This window comes from Nycticebus coucang, chromosome 1, assembly GCF_027406575.1.
Source record: "Nycticebus coucang isolate mNycCou1 chromosome 1, mNycCou1.pri, whole genome shotgun sequence".
Lineage (NCBI taxonomy): Eukaryota > Metazoa > Chordata > Mammalia > Primates > Lorisidae > Nycticebus > Nycticebus coucang.
Window position 1 is genome coordinate 33,207,696 of NC_069780.1, and position 18,725 is coordinate 33,226,420.

The 18,725-nt window shown below is 33.2% G+C and overlaps 1 protein-coding gene across 5 annotated transcripts in view; it reads right to left on the reverse strand.

Moving 5' to 3' along the window:
* INTS12 (integrator complex subunit 12) overlaps positions 1-18,725 on the reverse strand; it is a 98,531-nt gene that overhangs the window by 75,652 nt on the left and 4,154 nt on the right. For all 5 annotated transcript variants that reach the window (XM_053560569.1, XM_053560929.1, XM_053560653.1 and 2 more), the window contains exons 2-6: positions 14,525-14,689; positions 10,518-10,670; positions 8,808-8,995; positions 7,389-7,548; positions 2,655-2,801 (exon numbers count right to left, since the gene is read on the reverse strand). In XM_053560569.1, coding sequence (XP_053416544.1) covers positions 2,655-2,801; positions 7,389-7,548; positions 8,808-8,995; positions 10,518-10,670; positions 14,525-14,689 — 813 coding nt within the window. The remainder of the gene's footprint in view (positions 1-2,654; positions 2,802-7,388; positions 7,549-8,807; positions 8,996-10,517; positions 10,671-14,524; positions 14,690-18,725) is intronic.

Consider the following 18,725-nt stretch of genomic DNA (forward strand, 5'->3'; position numbering starts at 1 on the left):
TACCTTCATATCCTTAGAAAGATTCACAGAAGTGTTATGTTCACACACAGGTAAAAGGTAAAATTTCACAAAATAACACCCTACTTTTCACAAAATAACACCCTACTTTTAAAAATGGTAGTTATTATGTCTAAATTATATCTAGTTATATATTTTTTGTTGTTGTGGGATTTTTGTTTTTAATTTTGTGAGACGGGGTCACTTTGTTACTTGGGCATGAAGGAAGTGACATGGTCATAGCAACCTCAAACTCCTGAGCTCAAGTGATCCTCCTGCCTTAGCCTCTCTAGTGGGTGAGACTAAAGACATGTACCACCACATCCAGCTCATTTTTCTATTTTTTATAGAACAGGGTAACGCTATGTTGCTCAGGCTGGTCTCCTGACCTCAAGCAATCCTTCTTACTCCATGTCCCAAAATGCTAGGATTACAAGCAAGAGCCCTTGCTCCTGGTCAAGTTATATTTTAGAACTGGACTCTGAAAGAGTTGATAAAACATTTTTAGTTCTTACAAGGTATCCTTCAATATTGTCTGCATGTTTAATGAGTTGAAAAGTAATCAAAATAGAGACCTCTCAGATCTTTATTTTATGAGAGGAGGAATTTAGATTTTTGTTCACACTCTGAAAATTAATAGATTTTTTTTTACAGTAACATCATATAATAACTGTCTCCTGAGGTGACCAGGAAGGGAAAACTTCACATAAATCATAAATTTACAAAGAAAAACACAACAGTAATGGGAGAAAAAGTTAGTCAAGAAAGAAAAAAGAGATGTAGTAAATTTTTAATTTTCAGCTATAAAACACCTAATTTTTTCCCTTTCTCTTTCTATTAAACATTAAACTATGTGCTACATGTCTAAAGGATCATTTAACAAACTTCACAAAAGAAAACCTACCTGGAATAATTAAAAAGTCCAACACTTAGGAAGTATAAACAAGAAAGCAAGTTCGATGTGTTTGGCATTTTATTTTAATGCCTTGCTGTTGCCTGGTACTGATTTTCAACAGAATGACAGATGGTTTATAATATTTTTAGGACACATAGAAGTAAAATAACAAAAAAATGGAGATAGTAATTTCTTAATATTTCAGTGTAGAAAATAAATTTCTAAGTACTTTCAATATAAATATTTTCTTGCCCATTATCCTATTAGAAAAGCCATTTACTTTTTATTTTTGAGACTGTCGCCCTAGGTAGAGTGCTATGACATCACAGCTCACAGCAACCTCCAACTCTTGAGCTCAAGTGATTCTGCTGCCTCCGCCTCCCAAGCAGCTGGGACTACAGGCGCCTGTCACAACACCTGGCTATTTTTTGGTTGCAGCCGTTATTGTTGTTTGGTGGGCCCAGGCTGGATTCAAACCCGCCAGCTCAGGTGTATGTGGCTGGCACCTTAGCCACTTGAGCCACAGGCGCCAAGCCGCCATTTACTTTTTATATGTAAATGGAAACAAATTTTTTTATTCATAACACAAATTTATTCACTTTTATCAAAAGACAGCAAAACCTCTTAACCAAAACAAACATGATGGCCAAAGCCTTAATTTATTTGCTATGAAATGATTTTGTGTTCGATTCCTAAAAATAAACTTTAGAAGTAATGGATTAATATAAAAAGACTACCAAAAAGTGGTTAAGCATAGAATACAGCAACTCTAATTACTTTCAATAAATTAGTTATTCTTACTTCTATTCCAATTCACCAAGTTCCTATATGACAAGTCAATAATGGATATCCCTTGGGTATCAATTCTTGCTTGGTAAATTAAATTAAAAAATGATCTACAAATATAATTTTAATACCTTTTTCAAAGTACTTTATATTCACATTTTTTTTCACCACACTAAGGTTCTTGCACTTGCTATTTTTAATCACTTAAGGTAAATAGCTTTAGAATTTTCTGAGGTCAGTATTTCAGAATTTGAGGCTAATATTTTTTTGGCCCATCTTCAGTACTATTTTTATAATTAGAATGTATAGCCCAGTAAATTTATACATATTTATTGTATATAATTTATACATATATAACATAACATATACATACATATAATTTTTGTTATAAAATTAAATTAGAAAATTATTTAATTCCATGATATCAAAATGCCAAGATATTAATAATAATCCATGTGATTTCAAGGATGCAAATCTGGAAATGAGAAAGGTAATATTCTTATTAGATGATATGGTCTTTAATATAAGAGGTAGGACCATAAAAGTTCATGATAAAAAAGAAATAGAAAAACACACCAAAGCAAGAACACTTTTTCAATAGCCCATAAGCAGGGATTAAAAAAAACCAATGAGGCCAATCAGCTTACATAGTATGGGAAGCAAACTTGTTAATACTGAGGGCAGAAGTGCTTAGAATTTAAACCAAATTCCTAATTGGAGATAAGCATCTAACCACACAAGAATGGTAGAGAATGTCATTTTAGAGTGATTACAGTTTCTACTTGTGATAAAAAGAAAAACAGCAGAATTAAGGACTAAATAATGATATAAATGTTCCTTTAATACCTATTAGTAATGCAGTCTTAATTTCTAAAGTTAGTACATAAAGTTTCTCATTAAATTTTTTTTTGAAGAAACTACTGTTTAGTTAACTAAATTAAGATATAATCTTAGATAAAAATGAAATGTACTATACCTTGACTTCTGTTCTTTTAAATGCTAGAAAAGTTGTCTCTTGTTTGAGTTTAGTTTCTGGTTTCTTAACTAATGGATCTTTGACAGCAGGAGCTACAGAAACAACTGTAGGGGCTGGTTTCTGTTGTGGTTTCTGAGTTTTTTGAGCCTGCAAAAATCAGTGAATTAAATTAGATACAAAATCTTAACTGATAATCTATCAGCAATCTCATCATTGAAATGAAATGGTTCTCAACATATTAAAAAATATTATGACAATGAATATATAGACTCTTAGACAAATTATTTTCATCATCAACATCACACGAATAGTTTGGATAAATGTCATTAATTTCTAAACAGTAAAGATAATATTAAGCTTTAGCAATTATGCTGAATAGGGTTGGTTAAATACGATTTTGACAAAACAAACCAAATCATTCTTTTAGAAAAAGAAAAATCACAAACAATATGAAACTAGGTCGTTTTACTCATCATGAAATGCATTTATTTCTCATTATGGTTGTTCAAAGACTTAGTAGTTTTCTGCTTACAGTATGAGTCCCTATTTACTGAGGGTGAGTTAAAATATAGCTCAAATCATTTATATGGTTTTAAATTCAGACTGGGGAAGAAAAAACTATTAATAAATTATGAACTTCTTTTTCCACACTGTAGAACTGGGCATACTAAATCCTTAGAGACATAAAAACAAATTCCTATATTATATAAAAGGAATTTGTATCCAATATTCCTTTATAAGCATTTTCAGTTTGATTTAGACAATAATTGATTTTTTTCTCTTATTTTATAACTAAAAACTTTACCAAATTTTTAGTTTTTAAGTGTTTTCCATGTAGACACAACTATACAGATAGTACACTTCAATGTTTTAGAGTACAGCTTTTGGAGTCAAACATAATGAGGTAGGATTAAAACCCAGCTGAACTACTTTCCTAGCCATGTTACTTCAGGTAAAATATGTAAATATCTAAAAGCCTTGTTCTCTTCATCTGTAAAATGGTAATAATACCATCTATTTCAAAGGTGGGTTATAAGGATGAATTATGGTAAGAGTTTAACATAATGCCTGGCACATGTTAAGTGCTAAAAATAATAGTGACCATTTATACATTATTATTTACAAAGGATAAACAAACTGAATCTGGAAGAACCCATCCATTCTGGATGGGGAAAAACGCTCCCAGACAACCATTCCATAGTCTTTGATAATCCTCCTAACTCTACACAATACTATACCAGGGAATTTATTAATAATTTGTCCTCTCATTCCAGAAGCCTGAATTTGGCCTATTTTACCCTTTTTAAAGCCTTTTTGTTAACTTAAAAAAAAATTCTTTTCTCTCAGAAGGAACTGCTTATGTAATCTTCTTGTGCTATTGTTTGCTGTACTATATATTTTGTTCCTTAAATCGCAATTAATGTTGCTTTTTACATTATATACATTCCACATCAAAGTACAGCTATTTCTAGCACCACTTATAAAGCAAGATTCAGATTAAAAATATAAAGGATGGGGCAGCGTCTGTGGCTCAAAGGAGTAGGGCATTGGCCCCATATGCCGGAGGTGGCGGGTTCAAGCCCAGCCCTGGCCAAAAACTGCAAAAAAAAAAAAAAAAAAAAAAAAAAAATATATATATATATATATATATATATATATAAACGATGTTGGAAGACTATGTGTGGTTAAAATCTCACCAGCAGGAAAGGAGGGCATTTTATCCTTTACTGCAAAACTGTTAAGAGACTGCTGCTCTCATAGTGAATCAGAAACATATGTTCTCCATAGCCATGGATTCCGGTCTTAAACGGCCTTCCAGTCTTAAGTGCCCTTTTCCCACAGCTACCATCCAGAAGCCAGACTCTGAAGACCAATCTAACCTGTCTGCTTCAGCACATGAAGCCAAGACAGGACCTCTGCCTAGGAGATCATCTGTGGATCTACTGTCTCCCTATTTTACCCAGCTATCTTAGAAACTGAGTAATTTCCAGAGCCATTTGTCCTCTGCTGGTAATACTAGTTTAGGGAAGTAGGATACAATAATTGACTCAGTGTTGTTCAACAAAGGCATTACAATTTTTCATTGAGTAATTGCTTCACACATTGCAGAAAGTATAAAATACTCTACTCAAGCACTAAGTGCCAATATGGCAGTAATGAAAAAACCCCACATATTTCTAAATGCTACCAACTATGAATGTACTGCTACCTTAGATGGAGAACCAGTGCAGTAAGTGATGTGAGTCTCTTACCTTGAGCTGGGGTAAAACCCATCATGGGGCTGAGAGAAAATTATAGAACTGAATGACCTTGGACCCTGCAATACACTATCACAACATTCTCAACAAGGTCTTCTTATAATAACATGTATGCAGAACATGCCCAGTTGGAGAAATTAGTGCAAGGAGGAATAGGACATTATAACATCTTTGAGAGACCTTGGAGCAATAACCAATGCACACATGAGAATCTTACTTAAAGCAGTTATGGTTAGAATGACTAGATTTACAATCTCTACTGTTCCAAATTCCATTCTCTCATTAAACTTAATGTTTATCGGATCCTGATCTTCAGGATACTGTAGATCATGTCTTTTGGTATTGCCCACATCTGCTCTTTGTGTAGCCAAGACATGTTCTATTATTAGCCATGGTTCCCTATTTAGTCCTTTTGATTCTCAGATACATACATTGCACTACTGTTGATTTCTGGCACTAATCCACATTTTCTCTCTTTTACTAATCTTGGAATAAGAACAAGAGAATGCAAAAGATGCTCAGACCTGTGCTTTGTTTTTGACGCTGATGATTTAAGACATGGTCTTATTGATGAGTGAATTACACATTTAATTTGCAAAGCAAATAAAGAATAAACATTATCCCAGACAAAGAAAAGCAGCTGAGAAGCAGACATGCCAGAACATGAAAGTTTACCCACATATTCAGGGAATGATATAGTCTGGCATGGCCAGAGTGTATGAGTGTATATGGTAAAGCAGTGAAAGAGAAGGCTAATGGTAGACTTGGGTCAGAGAGAGAGTCCACATATGCACGCTAAGGAGTATAACCTCATTATATAAGGAACTGAGAGCCACTGGACATCTTTAAGCAGATAGTCAGATAAACATTTTAAAAGAATGATTCTAATTATTCTAATTGTAGTGAGTAAAGTGTATTGAAGGGAAGCAAAGAAACCTCTTAAGAGGCTACTGCAATAGATAAGTAATGATGGATGTATAGAACAGGGTAATAAAAGAGAAATGAAGAGAATGAGAGATATATGAGAGGTAGAATTAACAAATTTGGGAAACAAAAGAGTAGGGAATCAAGAGAGGCATTAAAGATAATGTTCTGTAGCTGATGCAAATGGGAAAAAACTGAGGAGAGAACATTTTAAAGATGTTGAACTTAAAGTACCTGTAAGATATCTAGTTGACTAGGGAGTTGCAGAAGCTCACCCAGAAAGAGGGTTAGAACTATCAACACAGATTTGGTGTAAACTAAGTCACACACACACAAAAAAAAAAAAAATGGAGAGAAAAAACACAGGGAGAACATGCTTGCTTTAGCGATTAAGAGTTAGAGTGAAATACAATTGAAAAAACTTTGAAGATATACTAAAGAAAAACAGATTACTGTTACAACTTGTTTCTTTTGACAATTATCAATTCTTACTGGTTTCTTATCAATGCTCTGGAATGTATTATATTGCTCATCTGTAATAATTTTGGTCAAAATCCTAAAGAACTTGTTTAAATAATAAACTAAATAAAAATCAAATTGAGCAGAGAAAACTAAAACTTGTCACAACAATTTCTTGTTACAAATAAAATTGAAATTTGAGTACTTTTCATTTCCTATTTCTAATTTAACTGATTATAAAGTAAAACGTACATCTTGTAGTTTTACTTTAAGTAATTCTGACCTTAAAAAGATATATTTGATCAAATTTATTTTATGTAGAAATTCATTTACAACATGAGACCTTTTCTATTAAGAGTTCTAAAAATCTAAAATCTAAAAAAGGGAAGAGGGATGGAAAGGGGAGGACTGAACAAGTCACTGAAGTAGATGGCGACTCCCTGATTTCTTTAAAAGGAAAATTATGAAATTCACTTATCATTTATTGCCTTTATAAATGAATAAAAGTTAGAAAAACATAATAACAAATAACGAACAAAAAATGATGCAGAATGATGTTAAGGACAGTAATATAGGTGAAGAGTAAAAAGAGGTAAGTACATTAGAATGAGATAAATGATCACTTGAAGACAACGAGAAGACAAACAGAGAAATAACAGATGGAAAGACAAGAGACACACACAGTACTGCCTCTGTACACACAAGTTTGGTGGCTTAAGCTCACTCTAAAACTTTCTGTATTTTCTTATCAGACTTGACAAACTGGGGACTTTGTATATAACTACCTCCCACAGTATTTCACAGTATTTTTACTGTGTTTATAAATACACTGATGTGTAGGTCACTAATTCTGTTTGTTTATCTATATTAGAATAAGCTAAAAGCTAAACAGAGAAAATGCCTATAACATGGTATGGTTAGTCTTTAGGCATAGACATACAAACCACATGTGCATTACTATGTATACAAACATTTACATAACCAGTTTATATTATTTCTTCAATATCCTAAATGTTCACTTGTTTGTTTTGAAAACACATACTAACGAAAAAGTGACAGAGACTATTAAGATAAAGAAAAGTATGATTCTTACCATTCTTTTCATTTGTCTGGTACATCGGGCACAATACCACACCAGACGCGGGTCATTCACTTCCTTGTCTGTCACCTGGGGTTTATGGCAATCTTGGTGGTAGAGATTATGGCATTCCTGACATTCGACTAATTGATTACCAGATGCCACAGTCATTTGCCTAAGAAAACAGACCACTAAATATTACACTTTCCTGCATGTAATATCTTAAGTCATTTCAGAATTTTTCAAGTAAAATTTGGCATATTAAAAAGGAAAAAAAAGTTCCAAAAAACAAAGAACAAAACAACATATTCATGGAGTCTGCCCTTCATTCCTTTTAAGCTTATGTTCAACCATTAATAAATACTTAAGTTGCCTTAATTATATTTGGCTATTTTGTCCTTGTCATTCCTCACTGTAATTTTTTTCTATCAGAAGGCAGACTTTGATTAGTCCTATAACAGTATCATACATTGACTATTTCTCTGCATTTCTATTAAACTCCTTAAATTATCATAGTAAGTCTCTTAATGGAGGGTGTATATGTATATCTCCATTATTACTTTATCATTTATTATAGAACATAAAGGTTAAAATAAATACATATGAAAACAATGAATCTCTTAACAAATGATTCTATTCAGAAAGCACATTAATTCATTCTCTATTATGTTCATAAAAGCTTATAGTTATTTACTCAGTCCCAGTGCAACAGAATTGAACATTTTTATGACTAAAACAGCAACAAAAATATCAATCTTTGTTGTGATAAAGAAACCAATTAACAATGAAAAACTTAGCCTCTGGCATTAAGAAGTTGATGTTATTTAGTATTATTATTATCTAGTTATTATTACAAGTATTATTAATATTAAGTCTCTAGTTATTTCTGATTTTTAAAATGTATTTTCTTCTAAGTAAAATTACATTTTAGTAATTATGCATCCACATTTTAAGACACCAATCAGCAAAACCTACAGGAAGCATTCCTTTCATCTTTATTAGCCTTAGGAAAAGAATTAATAGTATTTTGGGAAATTGTACACAATTTTATCTTTATAAAAGCCATCAACAATTCAGAAAAAAAAAGGCACAGACTTCCTCAAAAGATGTAAATAATTGAGCCTACTGAATAGACTCCTCCTTACTGAAGAATAATACAATCATCACTTTCCCTCTAGAACCCAAGAATGTAGAAAATGTTACCACAACATAACAGATTAAAGAAGTCATAGTCAAAAAGATAAAATATTTGCCAAGTTTCAAGATGTTAAACAGGTACATGGTCAGTTCATAAGGTATAATCTACGTATCTCCTCATCACTCCCAAATAATAAAAACAAAATGGAAAACACCCAATGATTACTCTGATTTGGGAGAAGGAGTTGTGTGCTCTTTACAAAGAAACAAAAGAATCCGTGGCAAGGTACAACTTACCTACATACAACACAGGCCAATCCCATCTCCATGGCAAAATCATCAGCACTGGTCTCTTCAAAACTAGAAAGATCAGCCATAGCTAAATCTTTGCTAGTTTGAACGGTAATGGGAGAGGATCGTGTCTCTGGTTTCTCCAATCTAGGTTTCTTAGGAATATCAACTCCTTCAGGAATGTCTGATTTCATCTATAAAAAGCACATATCAGAAAATAATAATGACAGTAATGTGGTAGAATAAACTTTCAACCACTGAGAGACAAAGAAGGAAAATAGTATGTGATGATATTTCACATTGTTAGAGACAGATGTGATACACACATTAAGGTAGAATTATAACTAACTTACAATTAGTATGTTAAAGGAAATCAGCAAGATAGAAATAAACCAGAACAGTTTAACATATACTGGTACTCTTTGTACTCTTCTATCTAGTAAAGAGTTCTGGAAGTTCAATGGATTTACATAAACTGCATTTCCCCCCAATAAGATGTTTCCCCCCCTGTATTGAGAATAATAAGGCTATTTAATTTAAATAATTTTAATTATAAACTACTAATATTTAAAATATTTTGAAAGAAAGTAAATAATGAGATATCTTCTAGTCATCCAAACTTCACATTGCCATATTTGCGTCAAAGTCAATTCTGGCTCCTTTTTGTAGAATATAAATATGAACAGTATAGTTGCAAGATTGGCAAAAATTAGAAAGTTGGTAAGATGTGCAGAACTTGGAATTCTTACGTTTTGTTGATGGCAGTATAAATATAATATATCCACTTTTGGCAATTTGGCAATGTCTAATAATGTTGAAGATGTTATATCCTATTGTATCAACTTACAAATATGTATCCTATAGAAACCACTAACATGTTTGCAAAGAGATATATAAAGTAGGTCAATGATACCACATATGATAGAGAAAAAGGAAAAATGACCTAATTGCTCATCAGTAGAGAAACGGATAAATTGTTTTATTTATAAAATGAATATTATGTGGTAGCTAAAAGAATTATCTAGATCTATATGCATAAATATAGATAAATTAGAAAAGCACAGTGTTGAGTGGAGAAAAAGTTACTAAAGAATATATATACACAGTATACGATTTATGTAAATTTAAAAGTAAAGAAAATAATATAATACAGTTTATGAATAGTACTATTTAATGAAAGTATAAAAACATATATCCTACATCCCACCCTGAAGGCAAGAATATTTTTTATTAATTGCTAAAATCTTAATCACTACTTGTGGAAATAATCCAAAATACACAACCCAAGAATTACCTGTCGCCCTGTTAAGGTGCATGCATTGTATAACAAAGTTCATGTTTAGTCATTTGAAATTTTACTTTCCAACAACTACCTGTTTTTTCTTTCCAACAACTATCCATCTAGAAACTTGGAGGTATGGATTGAAGTTTACCCTCAAAATTACTATAGTCCCTAAGGTTCACATATTTATTGATAAAGACTTCAATAAATAGCTAAAACAAATTAACCACTTAAATTTAATCAAAAAAATTCCAAATTTTACTCATTCAAAAAGCCAACATCTATACCAAGCAAAATTTATCTACTGAGTGATTACCATGTGCCTATACCCATTATTGTAAAAGACATAGGCACAAAACATTGTTTTCTGCCTGAGGAACAAATAACTTACTCTTTTTTGCTTTTAACTAGTTTTAAAAAAAAAATAAACTTACTTTATCAGCAGGTCTCTTTTCAGCTTCCTTCTTTACCTTTTCAGTTGTAAGGACCTTGCCATTATTATTGCCAGGAGGAAGACTGGATGATGTTTTGGGCTCTTGTTTAATGGAAACAGTTTTTGTGCTTGAAATTTTGGGTGGCTCCACATCCTATAAAGTGAAATAAAAAGATAACCAGTAATTAAATGTTCAAGAATTAAATATTCAAGACTATCTAATACATCATAAAAAACAGATCTAAACAAGTTTAGGTTAAAAATTAAGATACAATGTTATAACCAATGTAATACCCTGTTCTTAAATAACTTTACTAAGAAATAATTGATATATAAACTGCCCCTAATGAAAGTATAAAATTTGATAAGTTTTGACATATGCATACACTTCTGACACCATCACTATAATCAGTATCATGGACACCATCCATCATCCCCTCACATTTCCTCCTGGTTGTTTACAACCATTCTCTTCTAGGTATATATCCCGTGAAACTATGTATCCCTGATATTTCTGTAACTACAGATTAGTCTGCAATTCTTAGAAAGGTATATAAGTGGAATTATATTGTACATTTTTTGGTGTAACTTCTTTTAATCAGCATATTTATTTTGAGATTCATCCATCTGTTGTGTTTATCAATAGTTTATTCCTTCTTATTGCAGAATAATATTCCATTGAATATACATACCACAATTTGTTTACCTATGGATGGACATTTGGGATGTCTGGAGTTTGGGGATATTACAAATAAAGATGTTGCAAACATTCATGTGTAAGTCACTGTATGAACATATATTTTCATTTCAATAAATGTCTAAGAGTAAAATGACTAGGTCATATAATAAGTATACGGTTAATTTTCTAAGAAATTACCTAACTGTGTTCCAAAGTGGCTGTACCATTTCACATTTCCACAAGGAAGATATGAAAGTTCCAGTTCCTTCACAACACTACCAACACTTGGTATGGCCAGTCTTTTTAACTTCAGACATTCTAATATGTGTGTGGATTTAGTTTATATTTCCCTAGTGGCTGATGATGCTGAACATTTTTTCAAGTGTTCATTTGTTAAACATATATCTCTTTTGGTGAACTATTTAAAACTTTAATAATTTTTTTCTCATTTTAAAAAACGGGGTTGTTTGTTAATTATTGAATTTAAAGAGTAGCTTCTAGATTCTGGGCACAAAACGTTTAAAAGACATACTATTGGCAAATATTTCCTGTCCATCTGTGGCTTGTCTTTTCATTCTGTTTTAAACTTTGAATCCTTATTCTTATAGCTTTGCTGATATAGATACTTCTTATTTATTTTTATTAATAATATATACAAAGTATATGTATATAATAGCTCCTTGGGATCCCTCCCTCCTCCAAAGGAACGGGATTTCCTCATCATTCTAAATAAAACTAAAACAGCTGAGTGCAGTTTATGTTCTTGTATAAGTACAGAAATATAAATGGGAATAACACACATCAACTTCAGAATAGTGGCTACTTCTAAGGAAGAAGAAAAGGGGAAGAGATGAGATAAGGGGCTCCAGACCTATCAAGCAGGGCTTGTTTATTGTGCCAATTCTTTAGTTAACTGAGGCCTATAGTTTTTTAGTTATATTGTAACATTGCTATATATTCATTCATTTATGTATAATGTATGGCTGTTTTCATGCTGTTATAACACAATTAAATAGTTCCAACAGAGACCAGCTAGTCTATAAAACCTAAAATATTTCCTATTTGCTACTCTAGAGGCTGAAGCAGGAGGATCACTTGAGCTAAGGAGTTTGAGGTTATCCTGAAAACACACCAGAACTTGCTTCCAAAAAAAAAAAAAAAAAAATTATTTGGTATTTAGTTCTAACATAAGAAACTGAGAACAATCTTGAGGTATTTGAAAAAACTAATTCAGCTAAGAAGTCGATCAAGTCACTGATGCATGAGCTAAGTTCTAAATTCATGATTTCACATTTGACTACTCATTAATGTAAATGAATATAAACAAATATTCGTGTTAAAATACATTTGGAGAGCTGGTAATGTTCACAAGTATATCACTACCTTTGGGTGATTCTTAGGTATGACAAAGTTAGAGAAATACTGACATAAGTCATTCTTTTTACACAATTCAACTGATGGAAATATTGAACTGAAGCCTCAAATTAAATGGATGTAGGCTTTTAAAATACATGACAGAGTATGTGTTTTTCCAAACTGACCAAGAGAAATAAACACTAGTTACAAATCTAAAGGCACCATTTTTTTTTTTTTTTTTTGAGACTGTCTCACCCTATTGCCCTGGGTACCTGGGTAGAATGCTGTGGCATCATAGCTCACAGCAACCTCAAATTCTTGGGCTCAAGACATCCTCTTGCTTCAACTTCCTGAGTAGCTGGAACTACAGGCCTGCACCACAACGCCCAGATAATTTTTAGTATAGACAAGTCTCACTCTTGCTCAGGCAATGTGAATTCCTGAGCTCAAGCAATCTATCCACCTCACCCTCCCACAGTGCTAGGATTATAGGCGTGAACCACTTGCACGGCAAGCAATAAGCTTTTAATCACAACAAATTTGTCATAAACTTTAAAAGATGAACTTCGAGAATCTCATAATGCTGTTTTTTTTTTTTTTGTTTGTTTTTTAATAATAATAGGTTTTTCCTATTTGGACAACACCAATACCCACAGCAGAATAAACTTGGTAGTGTGTTTTTGGTAAAGCTATCTTAATTGGGTGCATTTAAACTCATTAAACCTGTCAAAATGAGAATGGGTAGAGGAAATAAGGTCACAAAGATTCTACTATTCAAAAGACAGTAAAAAGGTCTGAGGGTACTAGAACTAGTACTGAAAGAAGGTTGGGAACAAAATAATCACTATTTACTTGTACACTGAACCTGGGATTTAACTCTCTCTTGAGCTTCAGATTCTGATTAGACTTGAGCTGGTCATGTAGTTCTATCTTCCCCTTCTCAGTTTGGTATCCAGGTCCACACACCCCAGTGACTTGTAGTTTCAGGGATAGGGCTTTAGAAGAGCTTGAAAAAATGTCTTTGTAGGTATTACCGAACACAATAAAAGCTGTCATTCACTGAGAACCTAGTATACACAGTGTCCATGAAGTTAGTGTGCAATTTTAAACTGCACACAAACTTTACAGACACCCTATATATACCAGATAGATACCACATTAAGGAACTGACATATGATGCCTCTTTTCATTATCACAAGGGTGCAAAGTAACGCTTACTATCCCCATTTTACAAATAAACAAAGACTCATGGAATGAAGTTACCATTTACCAGTTACTTTATGTAAAATGAGGAAAGTAAACAATATCAAATCCAAAGGACTGTTATCTTAATTAAAATTATATACATAAACCACTCAGAACTAAGTGCCCAGGACATAGCAAACATGCAAGATATGTTACCTATTATTATCACACAACTATTAGAAGTCAGCTGGGATTTAAAATAGCTTTGTCTGATTCCAAAATGCGTATTCTTTTCATATAAAGTACCACTGGCTGCATTGTTATTGAAACTACATAGTTCTCAGAGTTCAACCATACCTTACACCTCCTTTTCTCTTAAATCAGCCTACCCACATCAATTTACTTTGTTGAAAATACCTGTCCTTTTACTTCATTTTATTTTTGTCCTTAAAACATTAGAGAATAATTATAAGTAAGTTGTGGTTACATCCAGCAGCTTTAAAAAACAATTCTGATCATAAAGAACTGGAAAGTAAAGGAATTCATAAACAAGCTGGATTCTATACACATAAAGTAGTAGAGAATACTCTGCACTCTCAGCTAATTTTTCTATGAGGCATAACAGTTCTCTGAAAACTTGAGGGAAGAAAAGAATGTTAAAGAATATAATTTCTTCTTACCACAAGGAAAAATTATTTTTGTGGAGATCATTTTGAAATGGTTTAAATGCTCTGTTACTACTACAGGCCTTACAAAATTCTCTCCAAGCTTTTTATTCATGTAGGTACCTTTTGAGATGGCCGGTAACTTGAATCAATGCCCCGAGCCAAAGATTCATCAAGCAGTGCTTTTAGCTTTTCAGCAGAATCTTTACTCTTTGAATGTAAGAAACCCAGTGCTTTCAAAAAAATGGGATCAAGTTCCAGGTTCACGGAGGCAGCCATTGCAAACACCTGAAGTAAAAAAAGACAGGGAAGTAATTTAAAGAAAAAGTACAATTATTTATGTCAACAAAGTTTTAACTATTTTGTTCATTTGTTTATAATAGATAATACTGTGTACATGATACAAAATTTAAAATGTCCAGAAGGTTATTACAGATAAAAGCAAATTTCCTTCTTACTCCTGACTGGCTTTACCTGATTCTTTTCTGCTGAAACAACCAGCATTATCATTTTCTGTGTATCCACAGCCATGGCAAAATTTTAAAACCAGATAAGCTTTACAGAGCCTCTTCCTAAGGCTCTGCTAAGGAAGGCTCTTCCTAAGGCTCTGCTAAGGAAGGCTCTTCCTAAGCCTCTTCCTAAGTCTCTTATAAGTGTATTCAAAGATACACTTATAATTTCAGTACATAGAACTTGATGTGTTTAGATCAAGTTAACTCTCTATCAAAATTTCTCTCAAACTTTATTTCCAGGACAAAACCAAAGATGTGCTGTGTATGTGTTTGTACGTGCAGGAGGTGTCACAGGAGGGCAATGGTTAAAGGGTGCCTTAGTCTTTGTCCCCAAACTTGGAACACACTGATACCCTCATTAGTCATCTTTAGATTGCATTAACCTATTTTTTTTAAACAATAAGGTCTCTGAGTACCATAAATACTTAAAATATGGCAGCAATTTCACAGTCATCTCTTACTTTTAGAGGTCTATAACACTACCAAAAACTTGCTGTAGGTTGAATTCTTGGCATTTGAAAGCAGTCTGAAAGGGGATTTTGCTTGTTTCCTTTCGCCTACATCCCTCCTCAGCCCTTTCCAGGTCACATGAGAAACACACATACGCCTGGTCACTTTTTTTTTTTTTTAAGTTCCCAAGAAGCTACTATTTATCTACCTGATAACACCAAAATTGTCAAATTCTGTGCTTTACTAAAATGTCATCTGAATCACCCAAGAAAAGGAGTTTAAAAAGGCCAATACTAGAATGAAAAAGTAACCACATTTCAAATTGTATTAGTAAGAATTTAAGAAAACTGAGAAGCACCCTGTCACTTCTTAATATTACGTTATTACATACATCATCTCTACGTAACGATAGGTACAAAAAGGTATTTTTAAATTTACTCACAGGGCTGGTTACCACACACGTTCTGAGAAAAAAACAGCTCCTCAATAAAATTTCCATGATTAAAAGGGTAAACCCAGCACTCTTCTAGAATGAACAGGGGAAAACAGCCTAACCTTTCTATTGATCTGCTTTTATATAGCTAAATGGAATAGTTTACTTATCCTGTTTTATGGACTAATGACAAAAGGGTTGATACCTAGAAGAAGCCTTGTGATATATTAGAAAGACCATTACTTGAAATTTCTATGCTGAAAAATGAAAGCCAAGTTTTGTTGTTATGTATTTTTGTAATCACAGATAAAAGGTTTACATTACACATTAGGTGTCAGTCAGCACAAGACTACAGAAGTCCTGAACACCAACATTCCAATTGGAACCTTGAAGCCAGTTCTTCCACATGTCCCACAACTAGCCCCAGTGGTCCCCACAGTGAAATACAAGGAGAAAAATAATAAAATTGCTATTGATTTTTGTTTAAAAAAGCTGTTTATATACAGAGGAATAATAATGCTTGTATATAATCGACGACTAATCACATATGTATGAAAAATGCTCAGTTCTTTTACTCATAGAATAAATAAAAGTTTGGAGTCCACTGCTCTAGACTATCTAGCAACTTCTAGTTTCCCCTTTCCCTCTTCTGTACATCATGGCTGCTCTAAGATACAGAAAAACCTCCCCTTTGCAAATCCCACCAGCACTCATTCAGCTCATCACTTCTGGCTCTCCACATTAACCTCATTGCTATCTGCCAATCATCTTCCAGCTCCTGCTCGTTGCACATACCCCTCCCTGTTCCACTTTTTCCTGAAGTATGTCTTTTCTTTTATCCTTACTCCTCTCACAAAAGACATCACCTCCTTTATAACCTTCTCCAAAACTGTGCTCTTTTGACTTGTTTCATCCCAAAAAGCAAAGAGAGGTCTAAAGAGGTCTTTATATTGCTGCTTTTAGAAAAATATTGCAAGACCATGTTATATCAACATCTTCTCTAGACATCCATATCTTACTTTCACTGTTACTAACGTATAGAGCAAGCTGACCTGCTTTCTCTCCCCCACCATCATCTTTAACAATTTTAGCATTTATGCTGATTATCTTCCCCAATTTTCTATACTCAGTTCATTTAGATCTTCAACCTCAACAAGCGTCATCTTTAGACAGCAAAATCTGAAACTTGCCACTATTCTTTTTGACTACAATCTTCCATAACTCTATCTGTTCCACTGTCTCGAGTCATGAAACTCTTCAAGGTACCAAGTCAATCTTTCTTCTCAGTTTATTTATTCATCTCTCTACTTTCATGCTAGTTGTTCTTTAAATTTATAGAGGCCTCCAATTTCTGTCCCTTCTGCTTTTTCTTTACTGGCACCTTCTTGCCCTGACTTCTTTCCATTACTCAACAGAAAATAATAGTTGAGCCTAAAATAAAATGTTCACAGTTAAGTTTTATCCTTTATATTTTCGTTTTCTATCTTACTACTAGTCTCCTTTTTCCATTGTTTTTTTTCTAATTCCTATTGACATCTTTCTTACTGGCAAATACACACATGGTAGATGAAATTTACTTTCTATTGAAGTCATAGTAGACATCAGCAACTACAGTGTAACTTTGTCAGTCTATTTCCTTTACTATTTCTAAATTTATTTCCCTAGGGTTACACCAAATTATGTTACTTCCATACAATTCCTTTCCTGTTATATTCGCAAATCCATGACCAAAACAGACTATAAAACACCACATCATTTTTTACCATGGATCAGAGTTCTAAAAAAAGTCCTCTGTGTGTGTGTGTATGGGTATGGGAAAGAAAAAAAAATGTACATGTGAAAGAAATTAATGCATTTAATGAAGGTTTAATTTAAAAACCTACGTATTGCTTTCAAGAAATAAGAATGTGAGAAAATTAATATTTACCACTTTAAAACTGTCAGTGACCTAGGGAAATGGTAGTAGTGGTACTGACTGACATGAGTGAATTCTTGGGTCATGCTAGGCATTGTCTGCGGCAAAGCATACACAGAACAAATTCCCACACTAAACATGATCTTTTTTCTCTCTTATTGTCCTTGACTTATTGCAGTATGCCATTTTATTTCTTATACAGCTTTCGTTCCATGGCCCAGTCTTTCAATGACTCTTCCAGTACTCTATGAACCCTTGCCTCAAAGGTCTACAGTTTCACCTACTCTGTTCACATCCACCCTGCTAGCCATCTTCTCCCTGCCTGCACCCAAACTCCAAGTGCAGCTGAGAGGAATACATATGCACTTGGTATCCTCAAGACACCAATCTCATTTTGCCATTTGACACAATTCAGCAATCCTGTCATGTTTCTATGGTCAACCCATTCCCCCACTTTTTGCAAAAAACAGTTATACTTTCTCCATTTTCTTTAAAATTGCTTCTCTATTTCAGTGGATGGTCTCACCTACTTCACAAATAAAAAAAGAAGCTGTCAGAGAGGAATTAGTTTCCTACCATCATCTCTACAAACTTACTCGCACCCATTCTTCGTCTTTCCCACCTGTTAAAAAAGGAGAAGGTGGCTCTCTATCCCACGTCACCTATACTTGGATCCTATCTTTTCCTGTACTCTCTGGAACCTAAGCTCTGATTACTTACAATGTCATTATCATCATCATCATCTTTTTTTGTCTTCCCCTAGCCTTTTTCGTTCTTTTAGCATGGCATATTTTCATTGACATTTACATATATTCAAACCTCTTCTATCCTATCTTCTCCCTTTTACAGCAAAACTTCCTTGCAAAATTATCTATTTTATGTACTTTTTTCTTTGATCCTTCTATTTACATTGCAATTTCTGAAATTTGGTTTTTGTCTCACCATTCCATGAAAATGCTCTCAACCAAAATATTTCACATCCTCAGTCAGGGAAATCTAATAAATACTATTTCC